Source organism: Panthera leo, chromosome B1, assembly GCF_018350215.1.
Source record: "Panthera leo isolate Ple1 chromosome B1, P.leo_Ple1_pat1.1, whole genome shotgun sequence".
NCBI classification, from domain to species: Eukaryota; Metazoa; Chordata; class Mammalia; order Carnivora; family Felidae; genus Panthera; species Panthera leo.
In genome coordinates this window covers 121,180,184-121,195,286 of record NC_056682.1, presented here as the reverse complement: position 1 = coordinate 121,195,286, position 15,103 = coordinate 121,180,184, and the positions used below count along the sequence as shown (strand labels likewise).

The 15,103-nt window shown below is 38.7% G+C and overlaps 1 protein-coding gene across 2 annotated transcripts in view; it reads right to left on the bottom strand.

Moving 5' to 3' along the window:
• Positions 1-525: 525 nt before the first annotated feature.
• The window catches only part of EMCN (endomucin), a 103,100-nt gene continuing 88,522 nt past the window's right edge, over positions 526-15,103 (bottom strand). Inside the window, exons 10-11 of one of the 2 annotated variants that reach the window (XM_042935823.1) lie at positions 8,672-8,745; positions 526-1,440 (exon numbers count right to left, since the gene is read on the bottom strand). In XM_042935823.1, the coding sequence (XP_042791757.1) occupies positions 8,711-8,745 (35 nt within the window). In that variant the 3' untranslated portion in view covers positions 526-1,440; positions 8,672-8,710. The remainder of the gene's footprint in view (positions 1,441-8,671; positions 8,746-15,103) is intronic. The other variant, XM_042935822.1, reaches the window with a different exon arrangement.

The following is a 15,103-nucleotide window of genomic DNA, read 5'->3' as shown; positions in this document are numbered from 1 at the left end:
AGAAACACAAAGAGGCATCATTCAATAATATGTTTGCTTGGTGTCCTTGATTAGACATAATCCAGACATCAGGAGGCTAAAACCAAGATGATTATTTATATAATTCTTAAAGCTGGAAGTGTTGAAATACACTGTAAAAAAATGAACTTTTAAAAAGCAGTTTTAAATACAAAATTCTGTCTCTATTACACTGCCCTCACAACACTAAGGTAATTTATCATGGAAAGCAGCTTAGGTAATCATAAAAGTTAAAGAGCTTCCTGCCACTGGCAGCGCGTTAGTTCCAAGGCTTTCCATAGAACTTCAACCAATATGACATTTCGATCCCTTGTGTCCAAGAAGTGGTCAAGGTTGATCAGTCAGCTTTCAACAGAAGAACTGGCTCCTGATGGAGGGCAGCTATAATCATAGGTTTGTTTTTTTTTTTTTTTTTTTTTAGGAAAGTGATATACTGAGAAGTCATATCATAGTTACGTATTTATGAAGTATTGGTTTCTACACACTGGACGTTTGACAATGATTGCTAGAACAAATCATTACATTTCTAAAAAAAAAAAAATTTAAAAATGCACAGACTCTATCAACCAAATGGATTATAAAAAGTCTCACTCCTGTTATCATCTTAATGAATGCAGTACAGAGTGTCATAAATGCCCTTACATCCTTGTCACATAGTGTGAATTACAAATAGAAAAACCAAAGAGATGTTAAATTGACTTCCCTTTAACGGAGTCTGATATGTGAATCCTTTGTTCCTTTCTCACTTATTGCAGATGTCTTTCATTAGTGAGTTCTCATGTTCAAATAATCAGCACCCAAATATTCAAAATTATGGGAAGACAATACCATTGCCATTTTCACAGTCACATTGTGATATTTTAGTGTGTTGAATATAGTAATTATTTATTAAAAGTAACACATGAAAATATGAATAAAATACCTTTATGTACAAAGTGGCATGGCATGATTTCTACCTAACATTTAATAATACACTTGCAAATTGTCCCTGCATTAACATAGTACAAAACAATAAATACAAACATTAGGTAATATGAGAACACCAAGAAAATAGGAAAGTCTCCACGGATAGGAACTGTCGGCTCTGGAAACTTTCAACTCAAGGGAAGGTCATGTCATCAGGGAACCCACCTACCTGGCTGTCAGGTTAGCTGCTCACAAAGGTCCTTCCTAAAACTCCCAAGCATGTTCTTATAAAATGTAGTAATGTGCTTTTCATGTCACAAATGACGGGGGAGGCCCGGGCTTCTTCGGATTCTATGAAATTATTGCATGCCATCTGGACATCACTTTATTGGGACAGGTGACTGGCAGACTGGAGAGCAGGACTGGACATCAGGAAAGAGTCCACGAAGCTTTCTCCCTTGCTACCCCTGGAGCACAGAAGCTGAAGATGAAGCCTGTGGGGGGAAAAAGTTCAGACTGCAAGAAAGTGAGGAAGTAAAGATGCCGGAGGGACCATTTCTTGTTAAGAAATGTGAGTGACTTGCTTTTTTCCACCCGATGGAATCACTTGACTGTCTCACAAGCACTTCAAAGTCAAGGTGTCTCAAGGGACAACACTCTACAGTAGCCTGACCCCCACCCCAGCCGTGGTTTCCCATCTCCTGGTTTCGGCTACTTGCAGTTGGCCTCGGTCCAGAAGGAGAGGGTCCTCCTTCTGACCTATTGATCAGAAGGTCAGTAGCAGCCCGAGGCTACATCAAAACACCTATGTTGTTCACCTCACTTCATCTCATCAAGTAGATGATTTTTATTATCTCACATCATCATAGGAAGCGAGTGTATAGTACAACAAGATATTTTGAGAGAGAGAGAGAGAGAGAGACCACATTTACCTAACTTTTATCACAGTTTATTTTTATAATTGTTTCATTTTGTTATTCGTTAATGTTGTTAATCTCTTACTGTGACTTATTTATAAATTAAACTTTATCATAGGTATGTATGCACAGGAAAGGAACACAGCATGTACAGGGTTTAGTCCTATCCGTGGTTTCAGGCATCCACCGGGGTCTTGGAACATGTCCCCCATGGGTAAAGGGGGGCTACTGTACTGCCAGCCAAACCTGTTCCCTCTCACTGCACAATTCAAATCTCTGCTCTAACCTCCATGACCTACCCAGGTACTCATGCTGGAAAGGTGGGCACATCTAGACTTGTAATCTTCCTCATTCCCCACTGCCCACATTCAATCAATCTCCGCCTCTGGAAAAGTTCACCTTCCAGACTTTTCTCTACCCCGTTCTGCTTCTTCAGCTCCATCCCTACTGTACCTGGAGAACTGGCGAAGCCCTTGTGCCTTTCCTAGGGAATATTGCAATAATTTTCTAACTCCTCTGTTTCCAGTCCTACTCCTTACTCTTACCTCTCTTGAATTAATCTTTATTAAACACTCCGTGATGTGTCTCAAGCACAAATATCATCATATTCCTCTTCTGATGAAAGTCCTTAACTCTACCCAATCATTAATGGGAGGCTGTTGGCGGTCTGTTCCTTGGGGTGATAACGTGAGTAGACGTTTATTGGCCACTTTCATGCTTTGCTGCTTGCTGTGTGCTTATCAGGGTGAAATGTGAACAGACAACTCTCCAATTCTCCTTCACAAGAAGGAGAGCAGGAGAGCCAGGGCTTTATTTGATCACTTTGGGATTTCTTCTTTGCAATGCAGAAACAACTTTCCGTGTTGGCCCCCAAAGGAGCAGGAGATGGGGGCTTCTGTGCCTAAGTGGGAAAAGGGGGGTGTGGTCTGAGCTGGCAGGGCTTAGACGTTGTTGTGCTGCTGATGGCAGTACTGGTGGTTCCCGAGAGTCTGGGAGGGGTGCGCAGTGGTGCCAGCGGTTAGAGACCTGCACCCTGCTCGTTCATGGCATGGTTGGTGGAAGCAGGGGCTTTGGTAGGGTTAGTTAGTTACACTGCTGCTTCGCGTGGGGGCAAGTTAGACACTGGTGGCCATAGTGGGGAGTGCTTTGCAGAGCAGGGAGTGGCCACTGGATCCATGCCTTAGGCTATGGGAAGGATTGTAGAGCAGAGTACTTCTGATGTCCTCTAGAGCATCTGCAACCGATAGATGGTCCAGTATACGGTAGAGCGTAGCATAGCTCTGGAAAGAGCACAATGATTCTAGGCATGACTGCAGAACAGACTCCCCTCTCAAATTTGGAACTCATTTCCTGGGTATTTTCCATCCAGGTTTGCAGGAGGGGGAGGTCTCCCCAAATGAGAAAATGTCTTGATGGCAGTAATAAAGGAGGAAAAAATCTGATTTTATTCTCCTTAGAAAAAGTATTTCATTTTCACTTTCTGAAATCCTTGATGACTTACCATGGGAAGCAAGACCTCCCATGATCTGGGGCCCTCTACTGCTTCAGCCTCATTTCCCAGCCTTTGTGGCATTGAACTATGATTCTGGACCAGTGCTTCTCAAGTTATCTAGGGTGAAGGACCAGATTGGTTTCCAAAAATTTCTAACTGGCTGCAAACTGATATTTCAAAAAATACAACAACAGGAACAGAATGTTGCAGCAATATCAGATTGCTATGACGACTTTTAAGGGCTCATTCTCAGTTTCTACACTTAATCTCACCACGGAACAGTGTCAGAGGTTCACTGACCTAGCAACAGATGTGCACAGCACAGCACAACGCTAACCAATTATTTATAATTTCTTTTATATTCACGCAGTTTCTTATCCTGTAAGTTTCAGCTCAGATACCATCTTTTCTAAGCAACTGGCCATTAAATTTCAAGGTCCCATGTTTAACTTTACACACCACTGTCTTATTATTTACCATATTAAAGTCCAATTATCTTCCTTACGTGTATTGCTCTTCACTTCTATAAGCCCCTTGAGGACAGCGACATGTCATGAGCCTTTTTACACTTGTCCTTGAACTTGGCAAAGAGCAGGGTCTCTGTCATTTTTTGTTTAACTGACCCATACTCCTCTGTAGGTGAGTCCCCAGGTAAAGTCAAAAGTTTGCAGCACAGACCATCTAGGTAAACACCTGGATTCACGTGAGTAAGATAACGCTCACGATTAATACCATATTTTTTTTCAAGAATCAGCAAGCAATATGAAAACAAACTGGAGTTTTGGTCAGAGTAGATTCCACATTGAAAATCTTTCTCGAGAAATGGGTTTTGCTTCGTTAATGATTTTTTCCATTAGTTGGCAGTTTCAGTTTGAATGTCTATACCAATATCAGTATTTGCTTCCTTTCCAACATTATAATCTCTCTAAATATAGTGTGTTGTCTTCAATAATGATAATGCAAGACTTTAAGGTCCTTAATATAGCACAACGCTAAAATTTTATAAATTTATGATTCTGATAAAGAATAGAATGATCACTTTTGTAATAAAGTATCATGATAGATTCTTTACCAACGCTGACAATACTTTATAAACAAAGAAGCAAAATAGGCTTAAAAGAAAAGATCTTTCTATCCTGGTTTTATAGATGTGGAGCCCAGTGCAAAGCATTATTAAGGAGTTTGTTCAGGGCCATACCTAGGATCAGAAAATAAATCTCTTTCATGATTTTTATTTTTAGTCCCAGCTATTTCATCTTAAAATGCAACAAAAATAATTGAAAAACATGCTAAGCTCTTCTGGAAGTTCACAAAGGTGCTTTTAGATGTTCACGGTACCATTGAGAAATGACAGAAAGAATGAATTGTATCTGGGAGAAAAATGAAAATAAGTAACATTCCATAATGCTGAGGGTCTGTGGGATGAGACTCTCATAAAGTCACTGGTCTTTCCAGACTTTTGGTTCTTGATCTGAAACTCCCACCACTTAAACTGTCAGGGGGCTTGGAACAGAATGGAGGGGGAGCCTGCTGGTGAGGGAGCATGCAGGTAGCAGGAGCTGCCTGCCTTCCTCTAGCACAGAATTGGTGGTGGAACAATCAAATGCTTTCTGTTCAGTTTTAAATTTGTCCCCTCCCCCACTTAACCTATATCTTGGATGTGTTTGCATGTAATTAAAAAATCATCTTGAGAATTACTTTTGCTAAGTTATATAATGTCATTGATTGCATGAAGCATAATTTACTTGAAATTTCCATACCATTAGACTTTTAAACTGTTTCTAAGTGTTTGCTACTATTCTTTATATATTAATCTTTAGTCACATTTCAAATCATATCCTTATGAAAGTTTCCTAAAAGTGAAGTTACTGGGTGACCAATGTGAATCTTTTAAGTCCTTTAATAAAAATATTACCAAACTCTTCTTCAGAAAGATTAATCGAATTTAGATTTTCAAATGCAGCATATGATATTATTTGCTTCACCAGTATGATTTTTAAAAATTAGAAAAAAAGGTTTAATTAAATTGAAGGTTATAATTTTTTTGGTCTTAATTCACATTTTTTAAGATTTTATAGTAACTCTTCTGTAATTTTATATTATCATTTCTATTCCTTCCTCTATGAATTGCCTGTTCCTAGCCTTTGCTCACTTTTCTATTTCCTAATCTGTATAATGCCTTTGGTATATTTAAGAAGTTAATTATTTGGTCTCATGTTTTTGACAAACATTTTCCCAATTTGTTTTTTGTTTCATAATTTTCTTTATGATAATTTTTTTTGTGCTTGGAAGTTTTAAGTCATGATGTGGTAGAATTCCTATCTTTTCCATTGAATTTCCTTATACTGTTTTATGTTTTAAAAAATTTTAATCAGTTACTTAATAAAACATACATAAATTCTTTTACTCTCTCTTTTTGCATAGTTCTTTTTATACATATTTCCCCATAAAGACATTACTAGCTAATGTCCCCACCTCCATGCTCATTATTGACCAATTTGCTCAGACCATTTGTTGGCATCAATAACAAAAGAATGTACTTTGCCTGTTCCACGTTTTTGCATAGAAATTTTGGGCTTAGCAGAAGTTCTTTGTGACAGCAAACCCATTCCTCTAGCTATGTCATCCTTACCACTCCCTGTTGTAAGAGAATTAATCTCAGAAGAAGATAACAGAGCACATTTACATTATAAATGAGCCCACATATATCTAGAATTGCATACCATTAATATGTTTCTAATCTTTGATTCTGGTGGCCTTCAAAATTTAACAGAAATTATTTCCACATTAATAGCTATTTTGAAGGTGGTACCAGGTAATAGATGGGACCAAAGTGATTTATATAGGGAAAGTTTAAGCTGATGTGATCCTTTTCTTACTCTTAAAAAGTTATGATCCCTAAATGGAGCAATCCATCTGCAGTGAAAGGATAATATTTTACTGGAGCCCTTACCAATTTTCCTCTTGTTGGTATAAAATCTCCGAGATTTTAAAATCTGTTTGAATTGTTGAATCAGTGTCAATCACGCTCACACAGCTTTTAATTTTTTTTCTCTAATTATTATCTTATTTCTTGTATGTGATTTAATGTTACCACTAGGCAAACTTTGGAGAGGGCAAGAATCATAAGTTATAAGTATTTTGGAATTCTTCTCTGCCCCGCCAAATCACATTAAATATAATGCTCTGCACAAAACAGAGGATTGATATATGAAGCAGCAAACATTAAGTTTATCCAGAATTTGATTTTGAGACGAAAGATTTTAACATTGTGAACTTTGCTACTCCTCCACAGTTCCAAAATTCCCCACTTCTTTTCCCAAAGCTTCTGGTTCTGATGACTGCATTCCTATTTATTCTGAATCTCTTGAGTTGATATCTGATTTCTAATTGATAATCTAGAAAGTCATTGCTCACTGGTTACTGCGTTTAAAGTACAACGATTGCCAAGAGAAATAGACTGAAAAAAAGTTAGACAAATAGTCGAATTGATGTGTCAAACTTGTTTCTTCCTGTTCTGATCTTTACTTTTCAGAACATGGTTATGTAATTCCAAAATTACAGAGACGAAAGACAAAAGCTACTTATTTCTGAGAATTTAAAGACACGAAATTAAAGGCTAGGAATATTTTTTAAAGTATAAAAAATGGAAAGGAATCGGAACTGGACAAAAGTTTATTTTGTTGAGCTTGTTTGGGTCACCACTATCCCTCACTTCTGTATACCTTTTCTTTCCAACTGAAAAGAAGACTTTGTCTTCTGCCAAATTGGACAGTTGGTCACTAAGAGTTGAGCATTTTGATAATTTAGAAAGCATCTTTTGACTAGCCACAAGGTTGCAAAGGAACCCTAGCAGGCATGAGAGGAAGTTTTCCATGTACTAGATAGGTTTGGACCACCTGCCTCCACAAACTTCTTAAATTTCTCAGCTTCTCCAACTTTGCATCTAAAAATGTCCATCGCGAAAGGATAGGCAGAATCTCAGATTCTTCTCTTTCTAATCCACCCTTGCTGGCTAGAAAGGGATAGAATCTGACACTGGTGTTCACATCTGGATGGCAGTCCTCTGTCTCCACCTCCTGCTACTGGCTGGAGAAATGTGGCAAGCATCATTTATTCTACAAGTGCTCTCTGAGTGTCCGTGACAGCGCTATTACTAGCTGGGTAGTAGACATAGGTAGTGGACACGAAAATAATATCCCTTCCTCTGGACACCACCCAGAGTGCCTACCATCGTGGTCAGGTCAATTCTGGGCATATGCGTATTTGTTTGTTCTTTTGCTTTTTTACTGTTAGTTGCTGAAGGGTAAATTCTTCTGCAGGTTCTAAAAAGCATCAAACGCTAATTGTGAGGGCACTTAATCAATGCATCTTGTGAAAACTAAACTAAAATAGGAAGAAAATCTTCTTACTCAATTCTAGGAAAGCAAAAGACAATCCCATGCTAAACCAAGAGGGTTGATTCTAGCAGGCAAGAAACTGGCCTGAGCTGTTTTACTGAACGAGGAAATGTATGTGCATTGCACGGACTCCCGGTCAAAGCACAGAACATACGGAGTAACAATGTCACTCGTAACCATAGTTTTGAGAGGTTTCAATTATTTATTGATTCACAACTGCTGCAATGAGATTGCTCATTTGCATCTGTTCTCATAAAGACACTGGCGGGCTCTGTGTCTCAGCTAGTTATTTAGCAACACTATGCCTTTGTGACCCGCTACATACCAGAAACCCCAGCTGAGACTACCTTTTTGGAACACCTTGCTTGAGGTGCTTTGTATACACACCCATGGTTCCTGCACCCACAGGGAAAGGATGTCCCGGTGCAGTCTTTACAGAGGGAGGACAAATGGACCTCCTACCTCCCTCCTCTGAACCCCTTGCCCTCCGCCAGTCTTTGGCTGGGATGCATCTCCTTATGTTAGCGCAGCTGCTGTATCACATCTTTTTCTTGCAATAAACTGAAAATTTGTAAGCATTGCCATTCTGGGTCCTTTGAGTCTCTGTTAACAATAGAACCCTGTCTAACTGCCACTGTTAGTGTGCATATTCTGACCGAGGTAAAGGCAAAGTGCATTTACGTGAAAACATTGCCAATAGGCAGAGTGAATTGTAGCAGGCAAGGCAACTGGAAGAATCTTCTACAGCCCCCAATATATGCAGTTCTCTGGCCAATCTTCTTAGAGTTTGTTTTTAGACAAATAGATAATGATGGTCTCCCTGACACAAACCATTAACTTTTCAGCTTGTAAAAATCTTTCGAGATAATCTAAGCTACAGCACTCTAACAAAGCAGATATTAATGAACATCTCACTGAATGAAATTAAAAAAACTTACATATTTATTGCCCAGGTGTGGAGAGGATTCGTCAAGCTGTCAGTTCTTGGTTTTTCCTTGTGCAGAGTGCTCACCTACAAACAAAAGAAATGTTTTGATCCCTAAGCTCAGAGAGTGAATAGGGATGAAAATAAGGTTTCTTGGCTTGTTTTTTATTTTTCAAGGAAAGTCCAATTTCCCGGCAAGAATGTCATTAGAGCCACAATCTGCCTCTTGGTATCGCCTGGAAATTGTTCACCAAGATTTACGAGCTTTGTTCCACCATCATCTGTTTCCACCCTAAAGGAGCAATGCTCAACTAATTCTCTGGGAGCAGGGGTTGTGAGTCAGGAAGTGATAATAAGAAAGGCACTCTTGGGAATGAGTTATAGTTTTTTGCTTGTTCCTTGAGCCTAAGCAAAACTGTATTATATATTTAATTTTTTTTTAACGTTTATTTTTTTGAGACAGAGACAGAGACAGCATGAATGGGGGAGGAGCAGAGAGAGAGGGAGACACAGAATTGGAAGCATGCTCCAGGCTCTGAGCCATCGGCCCAGAGCCCGACGCGGGGCTCAAGCTCACAGACGCAAGATCGCGAGATCGTGACCTGAGCTGAAGTCGGGCGCTCAACCGACTGAGCCACCCAGGCGCCCCTGTATTATATATTTAAACTGCCATTTTACCAGGAAGACATTCTAGGGTCCTCTGTTTAAAGAGTTGGGTACGAGTTTTGTGAAAAGGAATTTGGAAGCCAACATAAACCCTTTGGTGATATACAGAGCAGTAGAGGGGGCTTTGGTCAAAATAACAGTGTTATTCCATCACCCAATATAAATATAAATATAAATAAATATAAATACATATAAACATAAATATAAATATAAATATAAATATAAATATAAATATAGACCTAGGATAATGGGAAGCAGAGGATCCCAAGTGCTTTTACATGCCCCTGAAGTCATTCATGATCAACACACTGCACGCTACCTGCATCTTTCAGGCAGATTCAAGTATCAACATCAGTCACACTATATAAAAGCGGTATGGGTCAAAGTCTCCAGCTTTGAGAATAAATGTCATTGTTTTGCTCCAACTTTTATCTGTCTTTTAGAAACCTGTCTTCTGGGAACTCCGTTAATGTCACCTGTCACCAGCACTATCATGGTGATACTAAATGGTGCCAGAGACCAACGAGGAGAACAACCCTGGACTCCCTTTCAAGAACCCCTTAGGTGCCATGCTCTGAGAAATCCCGGGCACAGAGCGACAGCCCTCCTAGCCGCTTTCCAGCACAACTCTGTGCTCACTATTGTTATTTTGCAAAAAGCACAGCACCTCCTGGAATCCGTGACTATGAAGTACAGGAATGAGAAGTGAACAAAATAAAAAAATTATTGAACCCCTACTGTTTGTCAGAGTCATGTCAGGCGAAGCTTATGAAAATCATTCCAATTCTTTTTTTAATTTGTTTTTTACATTTATTTTTGAGCAACAGAGAGAGAGACAGAGAGAGAGAGAGAAAGTGTGAGTGGGGGAGGGGCAGAGAGAGAAGGAGTCACAGAATCCGAAGCAGGATCCAGGCTCTGAGCTGTCAGCACAGAGCCCGACTCGGGGCTCGTACCCACGAATCGCAAGATCATGACCTGAGGCAAAGTCGGACCCTCACCTGACTGAGCCACCTAGGTGCCCCGAAAATCATTCCAATTCTTAATATCTCCCTCCAAGTTCTGTCTAACTGGGAATAGAAAATACGAGAAAGATTCAGTTACAATATGAATCCAATAGGTTATAATAATGTCTTTGGTAAAAGCAAATGAAACACGCACCTACAAAAGAAACAGCTGGAAAGAGATACACCAAGCCATTAATGATTGTATTGTGTTGCGTTTCATGAGACCTTTTTAATTCTTTTCTATTCTCTAGTTTTCTCTATTCTCCATTATGCAAAATGTGGTCAAATATTAAAATGGAAGTTTAAGGGGCTCTTGGGTGGCTCAGTCAGTTAAGTGTCTGACTTCGGCTCAGGTCATGAGCTCACAGCTTGTGAGTTCGAGCCCTGTGTTGGGGTCTGTGCTGACAGCTCAGAGCCTGGAGCCTGCTTCGGATTCTGTCTCCATATCTCTCTGCTGCTCCCCCACTCATGCTCACCCTCTCTCTCTCTTAAGTATGAATAAACATTAACAAAAATTAATAAAAAATAAATAAAATGGAAGTTTAAGCCATGAAGAGGTATTTCAAGGCAGTGATGCATATTGATTTGCCAAATGAAAAAAAAACAAGTTTGGAAGAGGAAAAGACCATGTACACCTAGGACAGTCAAGGGAGGCTTGATGGAAATGCAGGGTATGGGCAGATATTGAAGGGCTAAGACAGAAGCTGAATCGATGTATGCCTTTCTAAATCCGTTCATCTTTTTCCTCATCTTCACTCTTTCTTTCTTTCTTTCTTTCTTTCTTTCTTTCTTTCTTTCTTTCATTTGTAAAAATAAATAAGCAAAAAAAATGACTGCACACTTAAGGAGTAATTACCATAATATACTAATTAGTGTTAGTATACTAACAATATACTCATAATGTGTCATTACCGTAATGGGGAAGTGGCAGGGGGTGGGGGAGAGAAGGGTTGACAAAAGGGAGCAAGACACCATCTCCTCCTTCAAAAGAGCTTGAGTTCAGCAAGGAAGACAGGGATGGGAGATGAATAGTGCCTGGAGAATATGAGTTAGTACGTGGTTCACAAACTAAGCAAGAGGATGTCTGGTGCATCACGAAATGCCTTGTAAACATGCCAAAGTGAACTTCATCTTAGATAATACAAACCTAGCAGTTTTCTAAGCAGAGGAAAATTATGAGTTAAGATCTGCTTTTTCTTCTTCCAAATGGTTCAATGTCAAGTAGTGCTTTATTTTTTTACATTTATTTATTTATTTTGAGAGCGAGCGAGAGAGAACAGAACAAGCAGTCTGTGCTGTCAGTGCAGAGCCTGAGGTGGGGCTCGATCTCATGAACTGTGAGATCGTGACCTGAGCTGAAATCAAGAGTCAGACATTTAACCAACTGATCCACCCAAGCATCCCTCAAGTAGTACTTTAAAATGAAATTCAAAGACACTATGCTTTCTTTCTTCTGGGAAGTCATATATTCTTTAAGGAATTTTCTTCATAATTCTTACAGTCTTTAATATTAAAAAAAGGCAATGTATATTAACTTTCTGAGATGTGATATAAGTAGCAATCGTATTTAAAATGCATTATGGCACATATGTATATTTTGCAGTCAATCATGGTAATGTTTAACTTGGCCAGATTTCTTACTAAAGCTGAGTGGGATCTTGTATGTTCTCATAAAGGGTTGCCTGATCTGCTATATTTGGTGCTCATTTCTTTCTGAAAGCAGATTCTTGTTGTACTCTAGCAGACTTTTTCTTTTACATTGAAGAAAACTCCTAATTTAAATAATCAAATTGCAAACATTTACGGGTTACCTTTTCAGCAGAAGAACCTACTTGAGAGAGTACATATTTAAAGAAAGCAAGAGGTGTGGATGGATAAACAACATGGCCTAATCAGAGGAGGCTTTGGAGCAAGGAACTGTCTTATTAGGAGAAAATGACCAGAACAATAACTATGGCTCATGGAGGCTTCTGGAAACCCAGGCACTTTAGTATTCACTGGCATTTCCCCTGAAGATGGGTTGCTACAGAGCTTTGTTTCCTTGGAAACATGATTTATTGACCTCTAAAATGGCACAGTTTATTCTGAGATATAATACCAGAGTTTATAAATTAAAGTACTGACTAATCCAATGAGTTCTTATGGCCATTGAAGCTCAAATTTCATTTTGTTACCACTTAGGCACATTAACACTGTATTTCTTAGGCCACAGAGCAAATAACATGAAATGTAACAGTCAGCAATTCTGAGTGGTGGGTAGTCAGATATTCGTTCTATCAAATTATTTTCTGTATTTTTCAGATTTATTAAAACTTTTATATAGGAGATAGTGGAAAAATTGGCTAAAGGTGTGCATTTGTACCAAACCTAACCATTTTAGGTTTTATTCTAGTTACCTTTGAGGAAAAGTGTTACTGTTGGGCAAAAGATATTTGGGTAAAAATAATTATAACAATGTAACTTCTGTTGAGTATTGTGAGCATAGTTTTGTTAAAAAAACATTTGAATTTAAAAGAGAGTGAACAGAGATTTGTTGATGAGTGTTTCAGGGGCCAGACTGATAAAAATTGTGGTAGTACAAACAGCATTTGGAGATCATTGTGTTTTAGATTATTAATTCTAGGCTATTGAAACAGACTCTGAATGCGCAATTTTAGTTTTTCCCTATCACCAAATATTTCCCATGAAAATCAGGATGGGCTGACCATTGAGAGGTCACTTCATTAAAAGAGGTATGATTCTTAAATTAAGGTTGGCAGAAACAAAGGAACCAGAGAATAGATTTTATTATTTCCATGGTAATACTTCCTCCTTAAACCTGTGACCTAAAAATTTGCTTATGATGAAAAGGAATCTTGGAGAATTAAGGGTCTTCCTAACTACCTCACCATAGTCTATTTCACTGATTAATTACCCTTGTGACAATGTGAGTGGGAGATATCAGTTTATGTCGAATTTTCCTTGGACCTTAAAGAAGAATCACGTATTAAATTTGCAACCAAGAAACGCAAGCTTCTCTGGAGTTTTCCAATCCTCAAGCCTCAATTCTGGTGTCAGTTGTCATTTCCCTGATAGAAATGGGGGGTAGTAGAGCAGGTGGTCCTGATCCCAGCCCTCTCCTCACAAGGATAGCCACAGGGGCTCTACATGGAGGCTTCTTCCAAATGCTTATTAGCCTGCTAACCCACAGCTCGGAGAGCCCCAAGGCTGCAGAGTGTTTTGTTATATCCCCAAGGGATTAAGGAGAGTGCATGAAATTATTGTGATGCTTGTCTAGACACAGGCAGGTTCTGAGCACTTTTCTTGGCAAATGGTGTGATCACCATCTAAGATCCTTATTTAAGACTAGTTCACATGTAGGCTGGTCTTCCCTGACCTGGTAGAATAGGCATAGCAATTTAGTTGAGGCTGGGGAACAACCAGCGGAAAACTGTAAGTGGTTTCCAATTATTCTATGAATGAACTTTATTCTTTTGCCCATTCAGATGGTTACCTCCAAGAGAACACAGTGGGAATAAAGGAAATGTGTACATCGAAGAGTAGACTAGATGCAAGAATGAAGAAGGTCTCTCATAAGCGCAAATGACTCACATGAGGGGTCTGGGCATGTCTGCAGATTCTGGGTACCCTTCCTCAGTTTTCAAGTCTTCTGTCTGCCTGGTGTAGTTTGTTCTAGTTAGAACTTCCTACCTGAAGTTGGGACCACATTCAGCCTTTGATATCTTGCTCTTGAATTGGGACAATATTGGCTGCTTTTTGTTTGCCAAAATTGTTTTTTGCTGCATACGTAAAATGGAGCCGGTCATTCTAAAGCTCTCATGTTGCATACCATCTGTATTCTGTGACTATTTTGTACAGGTGAAACGGGGGGACTGCATATTGTAAGTGTATTCATTTAACTTGATATTTAAATTAGATCCACATGGATTGTTTTGTTGAGTGAATAATTATCTTTTATTTTTTTTATTTTGTATTTTAGAGGGAAAGAGAGAGAGAGAGAGAGAGAGAGAGAGAGAGAGAGAGAGAGAATGAGGGGCAGAGGAAGAAAGAAAGAATCCCAAGCTCTGCATGGAGCCTGATGGAGGGCTCGATCCCATGGTCCTGGGATCATGACCTGAGCCCAAATCAAGAGTCGGATGCTCAACCAACTGAGCCACCCAGGTGCCCCTATTATTCATATGGCTGGTTTGTAATACTGATGTTTTAAATATTTGGTCTACCCAAAACAAGAAAAAAATCTGTAATTCTTCATTTCTTAAAAGCTATTGACATTTCATTTTTCATTACTCTTGATGCAAATATAATTAATATAAATCACAATCTATATTTTGAAGAACTTACACATTTCAAATCTAATTAAAAAACCTAGGAAATTGGAAAAAAGACATTTAAATGTTACTAACAGGAGATTATGTTTTCTCCTCATTGAGAAACCCAATTAAAATTATATGAAATGATACAAAATAGGATTTATATTTTTAACTGATGAGTCCTGGTTCTAGCTGACTATAGATAGCCCTTAGCAAAAATAAAACAACAGCAATAATAAAAGACCAGGTAGTGCATTTAATGTTCTTTCTGCTACTGCTACAGAATAGAAAATGCCTCAAGTCCCCACCCCTTCTTTAGAACACATATACATATCATAAAAAGCAACCTCTAAAAGTACCATAGTCCAATAATCTTACCAAAAATAATATTTCTAGGACTAATCTTTCCCCAATAGGAGAATTTTGTATTTTGGGGGAGTTACTAATTATTTCCAAATAAATTAT